The 21394-nt window shown below is 37.1% G+C and overlaps 1 protein-coding gene across 3 annotated transcripts in view; it reads right to left on the bottom strand.

Annotated features, from left to right (window-relative positions):
* The window catches only part of LOC148940310 (uncharacterized), a 42455-nt gene extending 21066 nt beyond the window's left edge, over nt 1-21389 (bottom strand). The window contains exons 1-3 of one of the 3 annotated variants that reach the window (XM_089105730.1): nt 21271-21389; nt 13705-14366; nt 5075-6309 (exon numbers count right to left, since the gene is read on the bottom strand). In XM_089105730.1, coding sequence (XP_088961856.1) covers nt 5075-6309; nt 13705-13861 — 1392 coding nt within the window. In that variant the 5' untranslated portion in view covers nt 13862-14366; nt 21271-21389. Of the gene's footprint in view, nt 1-5074; nt 6310-9176; nt 9349-13704; nt 14367-21270 lie in introns of those variants that run through there. The other 2 variants (XM_089105732.1, XM_089105731.1) reach the window with 2 other exon arrangements.
* Between the last annotated feature and the right edge of the window lie 5 nt (nt 21390-21394).

Here is a 21394-nt window from a genome sequence, read left to right on the forward strand (position 1 = left end):
GTCATAGAGCAATGCTAATGAACCTCCTCCAAGGTAGTTCGAGGTGGAAAGTTCCATTCCATTAAAACACTGATTACCGAAAAACGAGTTTACTGATCATATGCTAATGACCTTCCTTAATTATCTTCCAATCCAAGGTTACGAAAAAAAAAGCCTTTGGTCAATCACATGGCCATGTCAAATGATTGACCAACATAGATTTGCAGAGATATGGCTTTTTCGCTCAACCAAAAAGTATAGCTAAGGTAATGACCTTCCCCGAGAGAGTCCAGGTCATAGCCAAGAAACCTTGACCATTCCCTTAAATACCAAGTGCAGAAAAACGAATGTTTTGACACATGCTAATGACCTTCCGGTCAATCCAGGTTACGTAAAAAAAAACAAAAAAAATGTGGACTATATCGCTAAGCTAAACAACCCAACACAGGTTTGTAGATATATATCTTTTTCCCCTTAACCAGGAAGTAGAGCAACGCTAATAACCCTCCTCGAGAAAATCCAGGTCATTGAAAAGCGTGTACACTGCATTGAAGTCCTGATAACCCGAAAACCGGGTTTATTCAGACATGCTAGTGATTTTATCCAAGACAGTCTAGCCCCCAGGTACCTTGAATACCTTGAACAAAGAATACAAAGAAACTTTTTACTTTGGTAACAAAGAATACCTTGACTATATAATTAAATTAGTTTTTAAAAAAATCCGCAAAAGAAAATTTTTCAAAGAAAAGTAAAGAGCTATATCAAAGGGTTTGTGGTAATGAACCGTGAGTAATGAGCGACTTCGATGCACTGATACTCTTTTGACTTGGTTCCACAGTAGTACTATTAGCAGTAGTAGTAGCCCTGAAAGCTTCAACTTAATACACTCAGTCAATTCTTAGATATTGGTGATACGCCCTTTTGACAACCTGCATACACCTAAGGCCTTTAGTTTTACATCATCCTTAACTTTCTCTGAAAATGTTAGTCCATTTCCCCATTCTGTGCCTGAGATATAGCACCTACGCGATTTTGATAACCTGAATGCACTTAACTCTCTTGATTTAGTTCAACAGCAGTAGTGGTAGTATTAGCAGTAGTAGCCCTGAGAGTTTCAATTTAATGACCTCAACCAATCGTGGGATATTGCTGATACGAGCTTTTGACAACCTGTGCGCATATACTGCCTTCTGATTGAGTTTGAAGCCCCCTCAATATTCCCTAAAGGTTTCATCCTAATGCCGTTAATCTTATTCGAGACCCAGGATCAGATATGCCCTCCCCCATAACAAAATCTGTATATAAACAGTAGGTAACTTGCATAACTGACAACCCCTGCCCCGGGGCTATGGGGGCATCTTATCCTCACGAGACATAGCTGTCTGGCCTTTCAACCACTTTGATCGGATTTCTTTAAGGGAGAGTGCACCTAAAAGGGGCGTGTGATGGGGGCTAGTTGCCCTCCCATCGCTTTTGATTCTATAACTAAAAGGACACTATAACTTTCAATTCCCAATCAAATGAGCCCCTTCCGGCATGGGCGCCCATATGGGAGGGGCAGGGGGGGCTCTTGCCCCCCCCCCTGGCTGAATGATGCTGCCTTATTTTTATATTTTTGTTCTGAGATTTGTATTATATAGCATTTAAAGTAGCAATTAGACGAAGTTTGCCCCCCCCCTGGAATTCAGCTTATGGGCGCCCATGCCTTCCGGAGTTTCTACGACCATTGATTCAAAACGATAACTCCTGGGGAGAACAAAAAAATTAATACCTAGCCTACTTCGCTTTAACTTAAGCAGCGTCAGAACCACCGAAAACCGGATTTATAGACACGTGTCCTTTTTCGTTTAGGCAGGGAAAAAGCAATGCTAATGAATCAGCAGCTAATACAAGTCTTAGACAATTACTGTATAAAACATCTGGTTCGTCTAACTATTCTTCGAAGCGCCGACGTTTTAAGCCATATTTTGTCATTTATGGTCATTAACATGGATTCCAATAGCCTAATCAAATACGCCAAGTCAGGCAACCTTGAAGCACTTTCTTTCATCAATAACGAAAAGCCTATCCATTTTGTGAGCAAATTGCTCAGAAACTTAGTCAAAAGCTGAAATTACATAAATCCTTGCTCTGTTCCCCGAAAAAAATCTATTTGTGGATTAAATCCACAATTGAGTGACGTCATCTCTCAGTTCATATGAGCCTTTATTCTAAATTTCAAGTGTGTTCCTAAAAAATTTCATTTTCTTTTCATTATAACGAATTGATCACAATTAGGGTGAAAAAAAAACAATCCTCCCAAATTTGGACTCTATCTAATGTTTCTTTACTTTTGCTCTGTGTCATAGCATAAACATGTATTATATTTTAAAATTTCTCAGAATAGAATGAGAAAAATACAAATACCAAATGACTGAAATCAGCATTGCTCATTAAATTTGAAAGTTAATAAAAAAAGGTGCATGACGTATTCAAACCAATGAGTTCGGTTATCTAATGAAAAAATTTCTCGAGAGCGCAAGCGCTTTTTTTGAAGTAATTTAACAACAAATCAATACATTGGCATAGCAACAGACAGTATTAAATAAGAGCTCGGCTAGAGGCACTCTTCCATTTATTAGACGAGAAGCCTTTAAAACACTTTGAAGAATAGGTTAGTTTATGGCTTCCTTCCAAAAATTCGAATCGGCTTTTATCATCGTCCAGAAACTGGTTTAATTAAAAATAGACTCCTCCTTCTTATTTCACAAATATCTCATCGGCTTAGTAAATGCGTGGAATGAGTTATACGTTTTAGATGGTTAAACAGCTGGAGTGAGGGGATGGAAGACAATAGAATTGAAGGTAAAACAATGAAAGGTAGGTTAATGTGGCTGGTACGTGTTTCGTGGTTGCCAACAGCCATAATTTTTGGACCATCCTTACGGGACAAAAAAATGCAAGTCGTCCACGAAAAGAAAGGAGAGAAGTCACAGGAAAGGATTTGAAGTTTTGAACTAATTACAACTTCACAGGAGGACGTAAAGAGTAAAGTTTTGAACATATTGGAAAGGAGAAACATGCGCAGCTGTTTCGGCCTGACGGAGCTTGAAGTCGTTAGTAGTAACAATAATCATAGGCAGCGCATCGGTGCCTGAGTAAAGAGCGAAATGAGCTCTATGCATTATTATTTTCTTTTCATCAAACCACTTCGTATGGAAGGAGTTGTTGTAGAAACTTTAGAAGGGGAGGCCTATTAGAATTAAAAGCAAAATTTCTAGTGCCCTTTTTAGGAGTTAAAACTATAGTGTAACTGGCCCCTACCAGTTTTTTCTGAATCTGACATTAAGTTTCTTTTGTTTCATATTTATACATCCCTGTGGTATACCTCCCCCCCACCCAGATTATGAGGCCTAAAACCGCTGTTGATTACCCCACCCGATGATTTTATTCCATCAACGCCATGTTTATTCCTTCAAACCAATACTAAATGTAGATATTCAAGCTACACTAGATACAGATGAGCTTAAATGACGGGCTATATGACGATTTCGACGTACCAACGCTGCAATGGAGCATATGCACATTTGAATGCAAAATAAGGGGATTCGATACCTTAAACGTTTTAGTTTGTGTGGCAAAACTATTTAGGATTAACTGGGCGATCTTGCCATAACTTGTATAGCTTGAATAAGAGATCCGAATAAGCGACAGTAAACTAAAAGCCAGCACTTGCTTTCCCGGAGTTCTTAGAAAAAAACATTTACCTTCTCTTGTTTTTTGCCGAAGATAGAAATGTTCAGATTTGATGAAGCTTACATCATTAGAAAGTGTGAATACTAAAAGCCAACACTTGCTTTCCCGGAATTCTCAGAAAAAAAAAACATTTACCTTCTCTTGTTTTTTGCCGAAGATAGAAATGTTTAGATTTGATGAAGCTTACATCATTAGAAAGTGTGAACTTTTTTTCGATTAAACGGAGCAGTATTTTCTTTTTAAGGTCAGGCAAGGACCGTCCCTAAAAATGCCCTAACATACCTACTAGGAAAAAGCCAAAAATGGGCTCATAAGAAATGTCTTTTGACCAATTTTGTAACTTTGGAAGTTCCTTGTGGTGCTACCTACTTTGGTTAAAAACCTTGTCGACACTATCTTTAAAGACCAGTTGCACTGTCTTTTCAATAAAATTTCATAGTCAAACCCCAAATTCTTAATAGCTTTGAAGATAACTACTCCCCTAGGAGAATTCGCAAATGGACCCTTCATCTTAGAGGCAGTTTACCGATGCTGAAGCTCACAAATGATTTTTAAGGTATCCATTCCTCTTAAATCCCTAGTGAAAGAACTGTCACCTTGATATGGGATTCCATAGAAGAGGGAGTCAAATTTCACAACAACAAAAACCGTCCAAAGGCATGTATAGAAATTAAAACATCCCCCCTAGTGTAATTTATTTTAGTTCGTCTTTAGTTTAGATATGAGACCAGCTTTATTACTGTGGAATATTGATTGATTTATCCGTGCCAATTCTACTCTGGAGTACATACACCTATGAAGGCAATTAATTCGATGTTAGGGACAAGCTACCTGGATGGTTGGTCGAAATAGCTTTCGACGAGTGAGAAAGTCAGATGCCTCAACAAGCTTATTTTCCAGTCCAGTGAAGCTGGCGATATTCTCATACCTCCAGCATAGCTACAACATATTTTAGCTCGTCTGTAGGTTACCTTGGATTATATTTTGATTATAATTTTCAAAAAAAGTTAACTACCAAACAGAAAATGCTTATTTTGGAGCCCTGGACGATGAAAGTTGTAAGGGAAGTTGATCAGACGGGTTTTAGATTCTCTCCGTATGTAAACGATATTGTGTTTAATAAAGCTTGAAATAGTAAGAAAGCAGTACCCAATAAATAGTCAAAAACTAGAGAGAAGAGAAGCTGATAGAGAGTGGAAGGAGAGCTAGAAGGATAGAAAGACGGAGAGGTCACAGGAAAGAGAACACGAACAGATAGGGTTGAAGAAAGCAGAAGCGGGAGGTAAAGAGGGGTGGAATGAGATACAGCAGGGCAGACAGATGGAGAGAATAAAAAAAGTGAGATATGAATGCAACTTACTAATACACTATTGTGTAATACTTGTCCCTGGAATCCGCCATTGATCATACCAGGCCATCCTGTCATATAAACAGGTGTTCCGTTTGTTGTCACAATCTGTGGACGTTGCTGAACTCCTTGCATTGTCCTTGGAGGCTCTTTCCCTTGGGGTTGACTTCGAATAGGTGCAGAAGGGGTAACTATCGTATTTTGCGCAGAGACTAGCACTCTTGAAGCAGGAATGTTTTTTTGTTGTTCCGTAAATGTAAATGCCTCAGGGGGAGTTGTAGGCATTCGCGTCCACACGCCCGCAGCTGACAAGACAGGATTACTATATCCATTTAAGGATATATTGGGTTCGTTTGGCCAATACTCAACAAATTCTGTTCCAACCGGAAAGTGTTCTTTAATATCTGCCATACTAACCACAGCATATTGATCATTTGCAAATAATTCATTCCTAATGCCTTGTACTTTACAGCAAAATTTGAGATAACTAAGGTCCCAACCAGATATAATTTCCGATTTAGTTTTCAAATCGTCAGTTTCACCTCCAAAACAAAAAAGAGGAACGAATTTTACACCAGCTTTCATAGTATACGGTACCACAGGCTCGCCATTGATTTTGTAGAAACCACACCTGTCTGAAGGATCTGTAGACCTTTTGGTCAATTTCTTGTGAACAACTTCAAGAAACGAGTAAAATTCTTTAGCGTCACTAACTTTCACTAGCAAGTCATTCATGGTAAAAGGATTTTGACTCTTGAAATAATAGAAATCACAATGCCTAGCGTTTATGTCACATAGGAGCCGTGCTTCATTGGGTGTCACATATACACTTCTTATACAAGTACAGCTGTAAATGTCTGGTTTTAAAAGATATTTGAGTTTTTCCAATACTTTTTGTTCAAATAACGTCACAGGTACATATTTTTCCCCATGTCTAAAAATATGTGGGAAAGGTATAGAACTAACGGTATCCCAGCCAAACCTTCCTTTTGCTGTGTCGTCGTCATCTTGCGGTACAATGGGCGCTGGAGCTGGTGTTGGTTGACCAGTGGCTCTGAAAAAGCTGCTGATTCCTGGTTGACCAGGTCTTATCAGAACAGGTGTTAGGCCATTTGCTAGCTGGGCTTGCTGCTGCTGCTGCTGGGCTAACTTGGCCTTGTTAGCCTCAGCCATCTTAGCAGCAAGCGCTTCAATTTCATCATCATCATCTCTTTTTTCTAACTTGACTGTAGCCATCTTTTCCAAAACTATAAGAGAAAAATCTTCATGAAGGGGAGCAAACATTTGGGAGCAAACTTCTGTTCTAACAGAGAGTTCAAATTAAAATGTATTTAAAAATTAAGCTAAATAATGAATACTATACCAATGAATACCACTCATTTCTTTGATATACTTGCAAACTGAACGAAGATGGGATAATTTTCTTATTCTAAGATTAGCCCATAATACCCCCACCTCCAGACACCTAAAAATTGATGGCCTAAAAATCACCTGTTCTTGATTTACCCCCCCCCCCCTCCCTAAGTGTGCACCTGATTCTGCCTCTATGGGAGGAGTCCCAAAAATCCTTGTCATGACCTTTAATTGAATTTGGGACTGCATCTCAGCAAAATTCACTGGGAAGTACGAGCTAATGTTCCATACCTGCCATTTTAGGAGATGGGTCCAGACCGAACCCTACCTCTCAGGAATGGAGAAGAGGGTTAAATATATAATAGAGGACAACCACCCAAGCAGCTTGTTGAATTTCAACAAGATTTGATTGAACTCAAAGCTAATTTTTATGCTGTGGCTTTTCTGGGGCCAGGCTTGGTCCAACCATTATAGAAGGAGTGGATTCCCAAATCTTTATAACTTGGCCATCCATCAAAAGAGTTTCGTACAACACCGACCAACGCAAACAACTTTTCATTTTTGTGCGATGGAAAACTTTGTCGCATTTGGGATAGTCTTCTCAGAACCGTTCGACGTAAAACGATAAATTCCAAAAACTAGTGGACGGCAAGAAAAAATAACACATATTAAAACCCTAAAAACAAAGTGATTAACAAGCTTTTTCAGCGAGAAAATAGTCTCTATACTAATTTACAATCAACCAATCCATTCTTTTCGACTTCAACTTCTGCGCAAAATGACAACAACTTATACCTTATATATATATATATATATATATATATATATATATATATATATATACCTTATACACCTTACATATCTTATGATTCACCTAGTATATTCACTATATATTCATCTAAGCTATCTTGCATATCCTCCGCGGAGTCCAAACATTTTTATGAGGTTCCCATGAACTCCTGCACTTACAGATAAATTTACCTTTCTATTGATGTTTTTTATCCCCCCCCCCCAAAAAAAAAGAGTAAATGTTATCCCCAACCCGAAATAAGTTTATGAGTGTAAACCTGTCTGCTTCCACAGCAGGCTGAGTAAACTACTCCTGTATCAACCTGCTTAATCGCTACTGTCTTGAAAACAGAGGAAGTTAAAAAAATACAAACAAGCAGTTCAATTATACAAATAAAAAAATAGCTGACAACACTATTATAACCAACGCGTTCATAAGCTACAAAAATGCCTTTACTATATCAGTAACAAACATCCGTTTCTACGATATCTACACTTGCTAAGGTCACCAGTGGCGTCAATTCACGAAAATTTATGGGGGGGGGGTAAAATTAATATTTCAAAATTTGCAGGGGACAAATTTGTTTTTTGTTTTTTTATTGCTTGAATACAAATACCCAACAAGGCATAGGTCAATGACAAAAAAGAAAGGGATATTTTCATAATTCAAGAGGCAATGAACATACAACTAACCCCCCCGATTAACATGACTGATGGTCACCTTATTTTGTCGCTGATGAGAAAAGGAAAGATGACACAGTAAGCAGATGAACTGGTAAACACAGGTTCTTTGCAAGGGTTTAAACTATTAAGTGAGAAAGACAAAATTATTTGAGAAAGAAATTAGGGCTAAATTTATTTTGAATTGTTGGTGTCGTGATAACAGTTTAAATATATAGCTCTTAATGTTTATTTTTTTGTATTTTCGTGTTTATCTTTTGTAACAAGCATTACTGCTTAGAGTGTATTTTGTTAATAATAACAAATCGCTAATTTTTGGTGTTTCTCCGAATTTAGGGGGAGGGACAAAATATATTTTCAAAAATTAAGGGGGCAAAATTTTTCACTTTTTCAATGAAAATATCAGAAAAGATCATTTGCCCTCTTCTGACATTGAAAAGGGTGTCAGATATAAAGGTGGAGGGCAATTTAAATATAGCCACTTTTTGGACACAAACGTTTGAAAAACGATACAAACCTAGCAGATAGCTAAGAAAAATAGTGCTAATCATAAATAAAACCCAAAGAATAACGTAATTAAGTAATTTAATTACCGTAATTAAGAGTAACGTAATTAAGTAAAGAATAACGTAATTAAGTAATTTGACCATATTGAAGAAGACGTCTTTTTTTAATTTTCCAGCCTATCATTCTGATTTCGTCCAGTTTTCTTGTTTTACAGAATGTATACCCGAGCCATTCTCCCCCTAACAAAGAGAACCCTTGGAAACTTCTGACTAATTTCTCCCCCTCTCCGTCCCCAATTGACAAGCAAGCCAACTGCTGATGTTGGGTAGAATCGATAAATTCGCAGGACGGATAAATCAGAACAGATTTTAATTTGCTCACCACCAAACACCTTGTTCCCATAGTAGCTCACTGGTAGCTCAATAAGCAAAAGAGAGTATATTCACTTTTGGGTAAAAGTTGCATTTATGGAAAAATATCAACACAACACTATTTTATGCGAATTGGATTAAAATGGAAGGAAGAACTTTTCCTCTTGTTAATGAGTAGTTCGCATACTAGTTTTGGTAGGTCGTCTCTGTTTGGTCTCATGGCTGGGGGACGAAGTTGAAACTTCCGGAGATACTTTTAAAAGGAGGTAGAGAGAACAAAGCAATTCCAGTTTTATGTTAGGAGGGACAACTTTTCCCCAATCCTCTCAGAATAAACGTATCATATACACGATACGTTTATTTTTTATGCCTTGACAGGTCCAAAACTACTTACATAGACGAGTGATACTTACAAACAATTGATTTCTCTTGGAGAGGTCGTTTATCCAGCTCAAGCAAGTGTTTTGGGAGTCCTGGTCTTCCACGGCTTATATAAGATTGCATTAGCTGTTCCCCGTGCTTTTGCCCGCTGGCTAAGTTAAGTCCACGTTTATTACGCTTTTTCCCCATCTTTTGACCATAGATGCATTAGATTATAATAGTCTACAGATAGCAAGCGGTTTGGCGAACTCCTTGGGCTCGTTCTATCATGCCGCCATAAATGTTTCTCAAGGTTTTTTTTTAGAGGTTATAAGCAGTTCAACCACCAAAAAAGACCGTGCTAAGGTCTGCCTCTTTCTTACCATCAATTGCTTGTGTAGATTGCTCAAGCCAGACAGCTGATGACCATTTACCTGCCCAACCGTTAAAAACTTTTTCTATTTAATCTGGAATCTATCCAGGTAATAAATATACGAGTTCAATATCAATTTCAACTATCTTCACAAGAATCAGGCACTATTCCACCAGTAAAAATCTCTGGTAAAATGTAAATATCAACTATTCCCCCTCTGGTGCGAAGGTATGCCAAGGAGGTTTCCAGCCACGAACCACTATTCCTAGAATTTGGTGTTTGTAAGCAGTGTTTCTGTAAACTTGAACAAGTCAATACCTCAAAAACAATGAATTAAGACGGATTCTTTTTCTTCTTTTTTTTTACTGTTGACTGATCTGAGAAAAATAATTATTATTTGTCAGGGAAGGGAATCTTCATTGTAGAGGTTCCAGAGAGGCTGTTTCAAATTACATCACCAATAAGACGTTACAGACCACACTTGAAATCTAAACGAAATACGTTTTGTTGAGTCAAAATCTGCTTGACTTACTTAATAAGGATAAAATTCTTTTTATTTTTAACGCTTAAGTAGTCTACAAATAATTTTTTAAATTGTTCTTTAATTTTTTTCTTAACAAAAACTTAACTGATGTGATGTATCGTCAAAGTGCCAGGTGCACTTTTCTGCTGTGCTGCCTATTCACAGAAAAGTGATTTTAAAACAAGACAAGAATTCCACAGCCGCTTATAAACTGACAGATGTCTCCCAAGAATGGCAGCTGAGAGCTCGATATCACCTCTCTCTTGCATTACTTTTGGCTCATCACTGTTCAGTTGCCTTCTGTTCAGGGCTTCCACTATCCCCGAATTTTCCAGGATTTCCCCATATATCTCTGCATCTCCCCGAAAAAAAATTGCTTGGCCCTAGGGACACCAAAAACGCTTGGGTCCAAGGGTGCCAAAGATTTAAATCCGGCCCTGGAGAGAAGCTATCATTTGAAAAGCACCATGATCTAGAATCCTAAATTTTAATTATGTGCAATTTTCAGGTTCAAAATTAGCATTATGACTTGCGAAGATTTCTACTGCTAAACATCTATACTACTTTAATCGATGGCGTGAATTCTTGGAACTTGGGATACAAAAATATCCAAAAAAATCATTTTCAATTCTTTTCATAATACAAAACATTTTATTTGGCGCATCTTTTTAGAATAACCCCTGATGTCTGATCAAGGTGGTGCAAGCACCCCCAACAAAATTGTTTTACCTCCCCTCCACAAACAAATCAACATAAACAAAACTCTTCGCCGTTCATAGTCTTAGGTATATTGAATTGCCACACTTATAGTGGGTACACGACAGCCCTGTTTTTTTATTATTATATTTTGAGAGTAATCGATAAATCATCTGCCAGTTGGTATTAATTAATTTCTATTTTCGTTAGCCAGATGTTGATTCTAGTCACCAGTGAAGGGGGAGTCAAAAATGGCTTAATGTTCATTTATTTGTATAGTTTTAATATATCTTAAACAGTAAAATTACATTTCCCATGCCTTGGGCGATAATTTATTCTTTTTCCTCCACTTGATTTTCCCTTCTTGAAAACGTGCCAAGTAGTGTTAAAACCTTGCAATGGCTGATTAACCCTAACTGGCAAAACATTTGCGAGTGGCCAGTCGCCCATTTCCCAGTGTAATTAGAAACACAAAATACGCAACTTACAAATGCCAACTGGTGACTGTGAAAACAAGAAAATGCTAAAAAATCCACTAGTCAGAGGCCTATCAAAACTGGGACTTGTATTTGACAGAAGCGGAAGAGAAATATCGGGCAACTTATTTCCTGTTAGAACTGTCTACGTTGAAATTATTTCACCCCTTTCTTTGATAAGTCATATTTAAGCTATGTCAGAGTAAGGTGCCATTATGCTACTGCAATTAAACCAGTACCAGAACGGAGAGGGGGATGCTTCGTGTCTCGGGTAATGTTTTAACATACATATACATTAATGCAAGTTTACTCAGCAAATAGTAGGTAATCAAAATTTTGAGCAACCCCGCTTCCTCAACTTCTAGAATCCGCCACCGAATACAGCCTTATTAAAGCGTTAAAGCATCTATTTTACCAATAAAACTATTCTAGCTATACCAATAAATATATATATTCTCAAGAGTGCTGGGAGGGTTGTATCACTAAAAGAATTTTAAGACCGCTATTTGGATTTTGCCAAGTCGGGGTACTTCAGGCTGATCTCGGGGTAGGGCTAGATTCCCTGTCCCGCTTGTGCACAGGTAAATCTCTACGGATCAATAAGAAATCTGGTAAGGATCAATCACAGGTCTTGTAAGTCTGCCCTGTTTTCCGATGGCTGGGTGGTTCAAGTTGAGACTCAGGAAGTTTCTTGGAATGGAGGGAGGGAAGGAAGGCGACTTCCAATTTTGTGCTAGAAGAACCATTTTGCTCCAATTCTCGCAAAAAGAGCACATGATATCGTATGTTACTTTATTGGCAAAATACTTCACGACGATCTCGGGGTAGGGCTAGATTCCCTGTCCCACTTGTGCACAGGTAAATCTCTACGGATCAATAAGAAATCTGGTAAGGATCGATCAGAGGTCTTGTAAGTCTGCCCTGTTTTCCGATGGCTGGGTGGTTCAAGTTGAGACTCAGGAAGTTTCTTAGAATGGAGGGAGGGAAGGAAGGTGATTTCCAATTTTGTGCTAGAAGAACCATTTTTCTCCAATTCTCGCAAAAAGAGCACATGATATCGTATGTTATTTTATTGGCAAAATACTTCACGATGATCTCGGGGTAGGGCTAGATTCCCTGTCCCACTTGTGCACAGGTAAATCACTACAGATCAATCAGAAATCTGTTATGGATCAATCACAGGTCTTGTAAGTCTGCCCTGTTTTCCGATGGCTGGGTGGTTCAAGTTGAGACTCAGGAAGTTTCTTGGAATGGAGGGAGGGAAGGAAGGCGACTTCCAATTTTGTGCTAGAAGAACCATTTTTCTCCAATTCTCGCAAAAAGAGCATACGATATTGTATGTTATTTTATTGGCAAATTACTTCACGACGACCTCGGGGTAGGGCTAGATTCCCTGTCCCACTTGTGCATAGGTAAATCACTACAGATCAATCAGAAATCTGTTATGGATCAATCACAGGTTTTGTAAGTCTGCCTTGTTTTCCGATGGCTGGGTGCTTCAAGTTGAGACTCAGGACGTTTCTTGGAATGGAGGGAGGGAAGGAAGGCGACTTCCAATTTTGTGCTAGAAGAACTATTTTTCTCCAATTCTCTCAAAAAGAGCAAACGATATCGTATGTTACTTTATTGGCAAATTACTTCACGACGACCTCGGGGTAGGGCTAGATTCCCTGTCCCACTTGTGCACAGGTAAATCCCTACGGATCAATAAGAAATCTGGTAAGGATCGATCAGAGGTTTTGTAAGTCTGCCCTGTTTTCCGATGGCTGGGTGGTTCAAGTTGAGACTCAGGAAGTTTCTTGGAATGGAGGGAGGGAAGGAAGGCGACTTCCAATTTTGTGCTAGAAGAACATTTTTCTCAAATTCTCACAAAAAGAGCATACGATATTGTATGTTATTTTATTGGCAAAATACTTCACGACGATCTCAGGGTAGGGCTAGATTCCCTGTCCCGCTTGTGCACCGGTAAATCACTACAGATCAATCAGAAATCTGTTATGGATCAATCACAGGTCTTGGAAGTCTGCCCTGTTTTCCGATGGCTGGGTGGTTCAAGTTGAGACTCAGGAAGTTTCATGGAATGGAGGGAGGGAAGGAAGGCGACTTCCAATTTTGTGCTAGAAGATCCATTTTTCTCCAATTCTTGCAAAAAGAGCATACGATATCGTATGTTATTTTATTGGCAAAATACTTCACGACGATCTCGGGGTAGGGCTAGATTCCCTGTCCCACTTGTGCACAGGTAAATCACTACAGATCAATCAGAAATCTGTTATGGATCAATCACAGGTCTTGTAAGTCTGCCCTGTTTGTCCGATGTCTGGTGGATCAAGTTGAGACTTTCAGGAACTTTTTGGAATGGAGGGAGGGGAGGAAGGCGACTTCGAATTTTGTGTTAGAAGAACCATTTTTCTACAATTTTTGCAAAAAGAGCATACGATACGTTTTTTCTCTTTTTAATGCATGCTACCTGAAAAGCTCCAAAAATAGTTAAATGAACAAGTAATACTTACTATTAGTTGATGTCTTTTGGAGAGGCCCTTTATCCAAGTCAAGCAAATATTTAGGGAGCCTTGGTCTTCCACGGCTTAAATAAATTTGCATTAGCCGTTCCCTGTGCTTTTGCACACTCGCCATGCCAAGTCCACGTTTATTACGCTTTTTCCCCATAACTTGACCATAGATGTCTTAATTTGTGTGGATGTTCCTAAGCCTGTGTGGATGTTCCTTGCTAGACAGCTGGTGCTAACCTGTCCACGTGTTGCAAAGCTTTTGTATATAATCTGGTATCCAACAATGTAATAGATATATAACTGCTATACAAAATTTCAACTATTTTCACAAGAATCGCCACTTATTCCACTGGTAGAATGTAAATATCAAATATTCCCCCCTCTGTTGCAAAGTTATGCCAAGGAGGTTTCCAGCAACCAACCAATAATTCCTAGAAATTTGTCTTCTATGCTGTGTTTCTGTAAAGTTCATGAAGTCCCATATCTCAAAAACTAAACAATGAGAGGAAATTTGTATTTTTTATTTTTTACTGTTGACTATTCAGAGAGAATAATATCTAAACTTTTTCAAGGAAGGAAATCTCCCATCTTCATTGAAGGGGTTCCAGAGGGGCAATTTCAAATGGCATCACCAATAAGACGTTACGTGCCATATTTGGAATCTAAACAAAATCAAAATACGTTTTGTTTAGTCAAAATCTGCTTGACTTATGTTCTAAACCTAAAACCCTTTTTGATTTTTTACCATTAAATAGCCTACTAATATATTTGTACAATATTCTTAAACAATAATAAAAATAAGAAAAACCCAAAACATTATATGTAAAGATTATGAACATATAACATTTGATAAGGCTAACTACTTTAAATTTAACAAGTGCTTCCAATATTGCCGAAGGTTGCCCTTTTTGACCAACCGTCAAGGCCTAACAGAAAGCAGGTCGTCCGCGCTTGGAGTAGGAGGATGTCATAAAGAAAGATTTAAGTGAAATGGGAACTTGCTGGGAGGGTGTAAAGAGAGACCTTGAACACATTGGCATGGAGGAGGAGCGCCCGTAGCTGTATTGGCCTCAGGAAGCTTGGTGCTGTGGTGAGTTGTTAGTAAAAGTAGTAGCTCCCAATATGCCTCAAAGGGAGACAGGCAATCATTTGTAAAGTGTCATGACCTGAATTTTGATTAAGTCCAATTTTCAGATTCAAAACCAACATTATGAGTCATTATGACTTGCTAAATATCCATACAAATTTATTCAACAGCTTGAATGCTTAGAATAGAAAAAAAAAACAAAAAAAAACACATTTTCAATCTCCCATGGTCTTAGATATATTGACTTGCCATACTTATAGTGGGTACACTGCAGCCCTCAATATTTTATCATATTTTGAAAGTAACCTTTAAACTATTTAACAGTTTTTATTATTTAAATGCCATTTGCCTTTGTCACATACTGATCTGGTCACCAGCGAAGAAGAAGTCAAAAATAGCTTAATGTTTACTTATTTGTATAGTATTCCTATATCTTAAATAGTAAAAATTACATTTCCATGCTTTCTAGTCATTTACTCTATTTCCTCCACTTGATTTTCCTTTCTTGGAAACGTGCCAAGTAGTGCAAAAAACTTTTAATGGCTGCTCCACCATCACTGACAAAATGATTACAAAAAATGTAGGATAAGTTTATAATCACTGATTTTCCACTGCATTTAAAGACAAAATATACAACTTGCTAAAAAATTAACTAGTCACCAGTATGGCAATCAAAGCTGGGGCTTGTATTTGTCAAAGTGAAAAAGAAATATTAGGCAACAAATTTCTAAATATAATTGTCCATGATGTAATTATAGCTTTGTTTTCTTTGATAAAATAAATTTTAGTAATGTCAGAGTAAACCTTCATTATGTTACTGCAACTACAGCCAGTACCAGAACTGAGAAGTTATTTCTGGCGTCCTCATTCTGTGTTTTTTTCCGTTTTTTAAACAAATTTGTCAATTTGGTCAATTACTGGTGCCCTTGTCACAATGGATCCACCCAAGAGTTTGCCAAACACCCGCCGTTGGGGGGATGCTTCATGTCATGTGTGTTGTTTCTACTTACATTTAAGAACGTTTTTGAGCAGCCACTATTCCCAAATCATGGAAACAACCACTGAATACAGCCTTATTGCAGCATTGAGCCACATACTTTACCAATAAAACTATTCTAGGGATATATCCAAAGATTCATGTCTAGGGATGTATAGACAAAATATGTTTTTTCTAGGTGGGAAGTACTTATAGACCATCTGGATCAATGCAACCTGGATTTGTTCCAAAGAATGGGCAGCCAAATCAGAAGGATAAAACAGATGTTATTAAGCAAATATTGGGAAAGGTGAGGGTTAAAACTCCTTAGGCGGATAGAAATTCAGCCCACAATAGGGGAGGAAGCCATAATAATATAAATAATATGATATATATAATAATAATGTAATGATATATATTCCTCAAGAGGAATGGGAGGGTTAAATTAACAAAGATAATTTTATGACCAATATTTTGGATTTTGTCCAGTGGGGGTATTTCAGACTTATCTCAGGGGGGGGGTATATCTTCTATCCTTCTGTTACTGCAACTACAGCCAGTACCAGAACTGAGAAGCTATTTCTCAGAGAATATATTATCCTTCTTGTTCAGTTAAATCTATGCACCCATCCTAATGATATTTTCAAGGTTTTGTTGTTGTTTTTGTTAGCAAACAAGGAGCCCCTAAACATCTATGCAAGTATGTCAAGCAAAAAATAAATAGGTCATCAAAGTTCTGAGAAGCCACTCCTTCAAAAAACTTGGAATCCACCCTTATTGCAGCGTCGAGTCACCTGTGTTTTACACCTCCTTTGTCAACTAAGGATTTATCTAAGGACTGATGTCTAGAGATGTGTAGACGTAGGAGAACAGAAGTTTAATCCATAACAGAGGAGGGCATTAACAATATTTATTCTCAAGAGGGCTGGGAGAGTAAAATTAACCAAGAGAATTTTGTCACCAATTTTTGCAATTTTTTTTAGGAGGAGGGGGTCTTTCAGACCAACCTTTAAGCAGAGAGGGGGGTAGATACCCTATCTCACTTGCACACAGATAAATATGTGTGGATCCATCTTAAGGACATGGCAAGAGTTCCTTTAGCAAACAAGGAGCTCCTACAACATTTCTGAACAGGTAATTATAGGAGATGAAAAAAATAATAAAAAACAACAGGTTTTATCACAAATTGGCTTAGGTAAAACCAAGCTAAATCCAGGGAGAGGAATTTTATTTTTCTTATGCATTCCTTCCTTTTGTGCAGATTACCACTTTTTGCTATTTTGAAAATTCCTCTATGCCCTCCCAATAAGTTATTAAATGAATGCCATGTCTGATTCAAAAAATTTCATAACTCAATTAAAAGATACTAACTGAATAACAGATACCAACTACAAGACTGCATAATAAACATCACATAAATTTGTAATATTTTATGAAACACAATTTACACATAACCAAACACCCATTCCCCTCCCCCTCCAAAAAAAGAACTAACAACCTTGTTCTTATAGCAGACCATATTAATGGTTTGTTAAGCTCAGTCCCTACTTAAAAAGGAAAAAAGATAACAACAAGCTTCCATTTCACTGTTTGCCTCTTTAATCTGATTGCTAGCAATGACAACTTAGCAGATTCCTCTGGAGATTATTGTTAGAAATTGATATGACTTAGATTAAGGCTAATGAAAAGCTAGAAGTGTTCCATATTTGTTTCAAGGACACTCTGACATTCTTTAGGACAATAAAGCTAGACAAATAATTTTTAGTAACAATTTTACTTAACATTATAACCACTTACATGTAGGCATTTTACATTTTGGCAATATAATTCCAAAAGAAAATCTTGTTTTAAACATTACCAGTCATTCATTTAAAAATACCTGAGTTGGGAAATCAGAGAAGGCAAGACAAAATAAATTAATAATAGAATTGAATGAAGACTTCATGTTCTTGCTTCTCTTCATTCAAGTCAAATTATGACAGGTAGAATAAAAAAAACAACAATAGAACATAGCATATTAATTTCCTAAAGCAGGATGATAAGGGGGGGGGAATATAGATCATGTTACTATGCTGGATATCCAAGGAAGGGGATGAAGAGCAAAAACCATGAAACATTTTAGTTAGTTTTTGCATATTTTTTTGACAGCAGTTATGTACTGTTATTTTTAAATTCAAACAAACAAAAAAAAATTTCAAGCAGAACAAGATGCTGTTTTTCACTATATATCAGATTCTTAAGACATACTTATCATGTGTCAACAAGTTCTAAATGCCAGCTATAGAGTATGAAAAGTTTGCTTAAATGGGGCCCATGGACCCAACTGATAGCAAACCAATGGCTTGCAAGCGATAACCTATTCACATCAACATGCATCAAGTTACCAAAGCCAGAAATGGTTCAGACCAAGTCATACAGCTTAAATATTTTTTAGACCAGCTAATTCAAACAAGCATTTACAGCAGTATTAGGAGCTGGCATTCCTTTCCATTGGTGTTTAAAAATAGTAGAAAGCTGTCGGACCAATATTGAATCTATTCAGCTCTCTGTTAATGATAATATATATATATATATATATATATATATATATATATATATATATATATATATATATATATATATATATATATATATATATATATATATATATATATATATATATATATATATATATATATATATATATATAAAGGTAAAGAATACGACATTGGACTTTACATGCCCTACCGACAGTGCCGATCTCTGTTTCTTGGCCCTTCAGCCAGGAAGTGCAATGCGGGGTTGGGGGCCAACCATCCTGTGCCTTTGCACACCCTTCCTGTTTATCTTCCCCAGATTTTTCCAGGTACCCGTTTAGAGCTCGGTTGACTCCGGCTGAGCTTACAGAGTCACGCCCCTGCCCCCTGTCCCAAACCAAATAATTGGATACACTAGGACTGATAGTTAAAACACAAAGAAAAAAAAACATCAACACAAGTTTTCACTAGACAGGCTTATAAACCAGCTTTTCTTTCCATATTCCTGACTGTCACTTTATGCTATTAAGACACAGCCTGTTGTAGAAAACACCCCCCAAGCTCATCCCTTATGCTCCATTCTCATCAGAGGTGTAGGCATGTTTTCAGCACATCAGCCTCCCCCCTTTACAATGTAAGTGTTAATATGTATATGCTGCATGGGTAGTTTTCATATTTATATTATACAATATTGTATACACATTATTCAAAAGGCACCCCAGAAGATGTTAAACCAGGGGACATTTTACCTTAAATTACCTTTAATCACACTTGCTAGCAATAGAATGAATCTTGTGTAGCCCCTTGACCCCAAGCCAATTTCCTGGGTTTCAATGAACAATGAATATCATGGAAATTCCTGTTCAAATCATGTAAGTTTTCTTTTGCAATTTTCAAGATTAGAAAGCCTTCATGAGGGCTGGCCAGTGGTGACGTGCTCTCTCTTCTCCTCTGAGGAACAAGTTTAGGATGGGTATAAAGGCTGAAGTATGTCTCAGGAAGGTATTTTGAAGTACCTACCTCCACTCCTTCTCCCTCTAGAGGGTCCTGACCTTTAAAATGTGTGTTATAAAAGTGAAACCTTGCAAAATAGATCTTCTGCTTAAATGAAGTACAACAGAATTGTTTTCAGCTTAACAACTTTGCTCAATCCCAATTTATAAGATTTTAAAGATATGCAAATAGATTTCCTAAATTTTGAAAAAAAAAAACAACATTGATATGGCTTAAAATTCTACTAAAATAACAGGCATTGCATTCTCAAAACTAAAGCAGGAGAAAGAAACTGACAACTGAAAATTAAGGTAAAATGTTGTTTTGCCAAAATTTCAACAGGCAAATGCCATGTAGGCAAATTTCAGGACCCTCTAGAGGGAAAAGAGTGGAGGTATGTACTTCATAATACCTTCCTGGGACATATTTTAGCATGTAGATCCATCCCTAAAAATTTCATTTTCCTAACCTAGCCCCTTTCCAAGGGAGTCAAAAGTAGCTAAAGCAGAAAATTAACAGAAACTGATAACTGAAAGTTTAGGTAAAATGTTGTTTTGTCAAAATTTCAATACATAGACCTGTCAAGTAGAAAAATTTCTAAGACTTAGGAATTAAAAGAGGGTTAACATGGAACCTTGGCAATACCTTCCTAGTTTATGTTTTTGGCTCAGGATTCATTACTGAAAGTTTCATTTTCTGGTAAATTTTTCGGCATTTCATATTATTTACTTTCAAATAAAGTAAACATACCACATGATGCCTTTTTTATGTTCATTATAAATATAATAATCATTCTTGCCAGAAATGAATTTTACCCCCAGCCCTATATATACCAATTCAGGGTATATATTTGCACATTAGGGGGGTTGGGGTAAAGTTTAAACTTACCTCTCATTTGCATCAGAAACTGGTTATTATATTAGTAATGAGCATAAAAAAGGCATCAAGTGGTATGTTTGCTTTATTCATAGGTCAATAATATGAACTGCCAAAAATTTACCCATTTTCCTAACCTAACCCCTTTCCAAGATAGCAAAATGTAGCTGAACTAAAATTTTACCATAATAATAATAGTAGGCTAACAAAATATAAATTTGATGACAATGGGCTACTGTTTCTATAGGAAATATCAAATTTTGAAAGTTGTTGAGTTAGGCTAGGGGAATGACACTTTCAGGAATAAATTCACAGCCTGAATCTTCAAGCTTCCTCTTTATTTTTAAGGCTTAGAAAATAGAACTGGTAACAGGTTTTAATTTATAATAATTCCTCAACTATGCTAGTAATTTAAAAATTTCTAGGGTATAATTAATGCTTTAGACCATTTCCTTTGGCGACCCAAGTAGGCTAGTTTCCAAGATAGCAAAAGTCCATCATCTAGAATTTTACAATTTTTTTGGTAGGTAACCTAGATGAAGTTAGCCTATTGTACTTAGTCTAGGCTAGTAGATTAGGCTAGATTCATGAGTTTGCTTGAAACTGACTGGTAAAATCACAAAATTCTAGCCAGGCCTAGTCAGAACAATAGGCTACATGATTAAATAACCTAATCAGTCTTTAAATTTGACCTGTGCTGGTGGTTTTGAGATTTCAACCAGCATTTTATTTGATCCTAAGCTAGTTTGAAAAAAGAAACTCTAGGCCTCATGGTAAAAACAGGAGGAAAAATAAAAACCAAAGAAGCTTTCTCAACTACCCATGAGGATAATAGTAAGCCTATTTAATAGCCTATGCAGAAAAGCTTATACAACATAGCCTAGGATAGAAGTCTAACCTAGGCCTTTATAGGCTAATTCACAATCACATATTCCACTTTTATCATAGTTTAATTTTCGATTCTTCCTAAATAAGTAAAAGATTGCTAAGCTATTAATGAAGCCCAAATTTCTCTTGGTTTATAGCGAGGCTAGGCCTAGGGCATTATTTGTATATAAATTAGCCTAGTTCTTTTCTGAGAATCCAAGTTAATTTACGATATAAACTATTTTCCTTACCAGCGAATAGGATAGCCTGCAATGTTTAGTTTTATATTAATATTCACATTAATTCCTTCCTAAATGCTTATAAAAGAAAAGAATATTGTGGAGTTTGGGTAACAAGCCTCCCCCCGGCGCAGTG

The sequence above is a fragment of the Artemia sp. Qi Xiang Cuo genome, chromosome 20 (genome assembly GCF_049724085.1).
Source record: "Artemia sp. Qi Xiang Cuo chromosome 20, ASM4972408v1, whole genome shotgun sequence".
Classification (NCBI taxonomy): Eukaryota; Metazoa; Arthropoda; class Branchiopoda; order Anostraca; family Artemiidae; genus Artemia; species Artemia sp. Qi Xiang Cuo.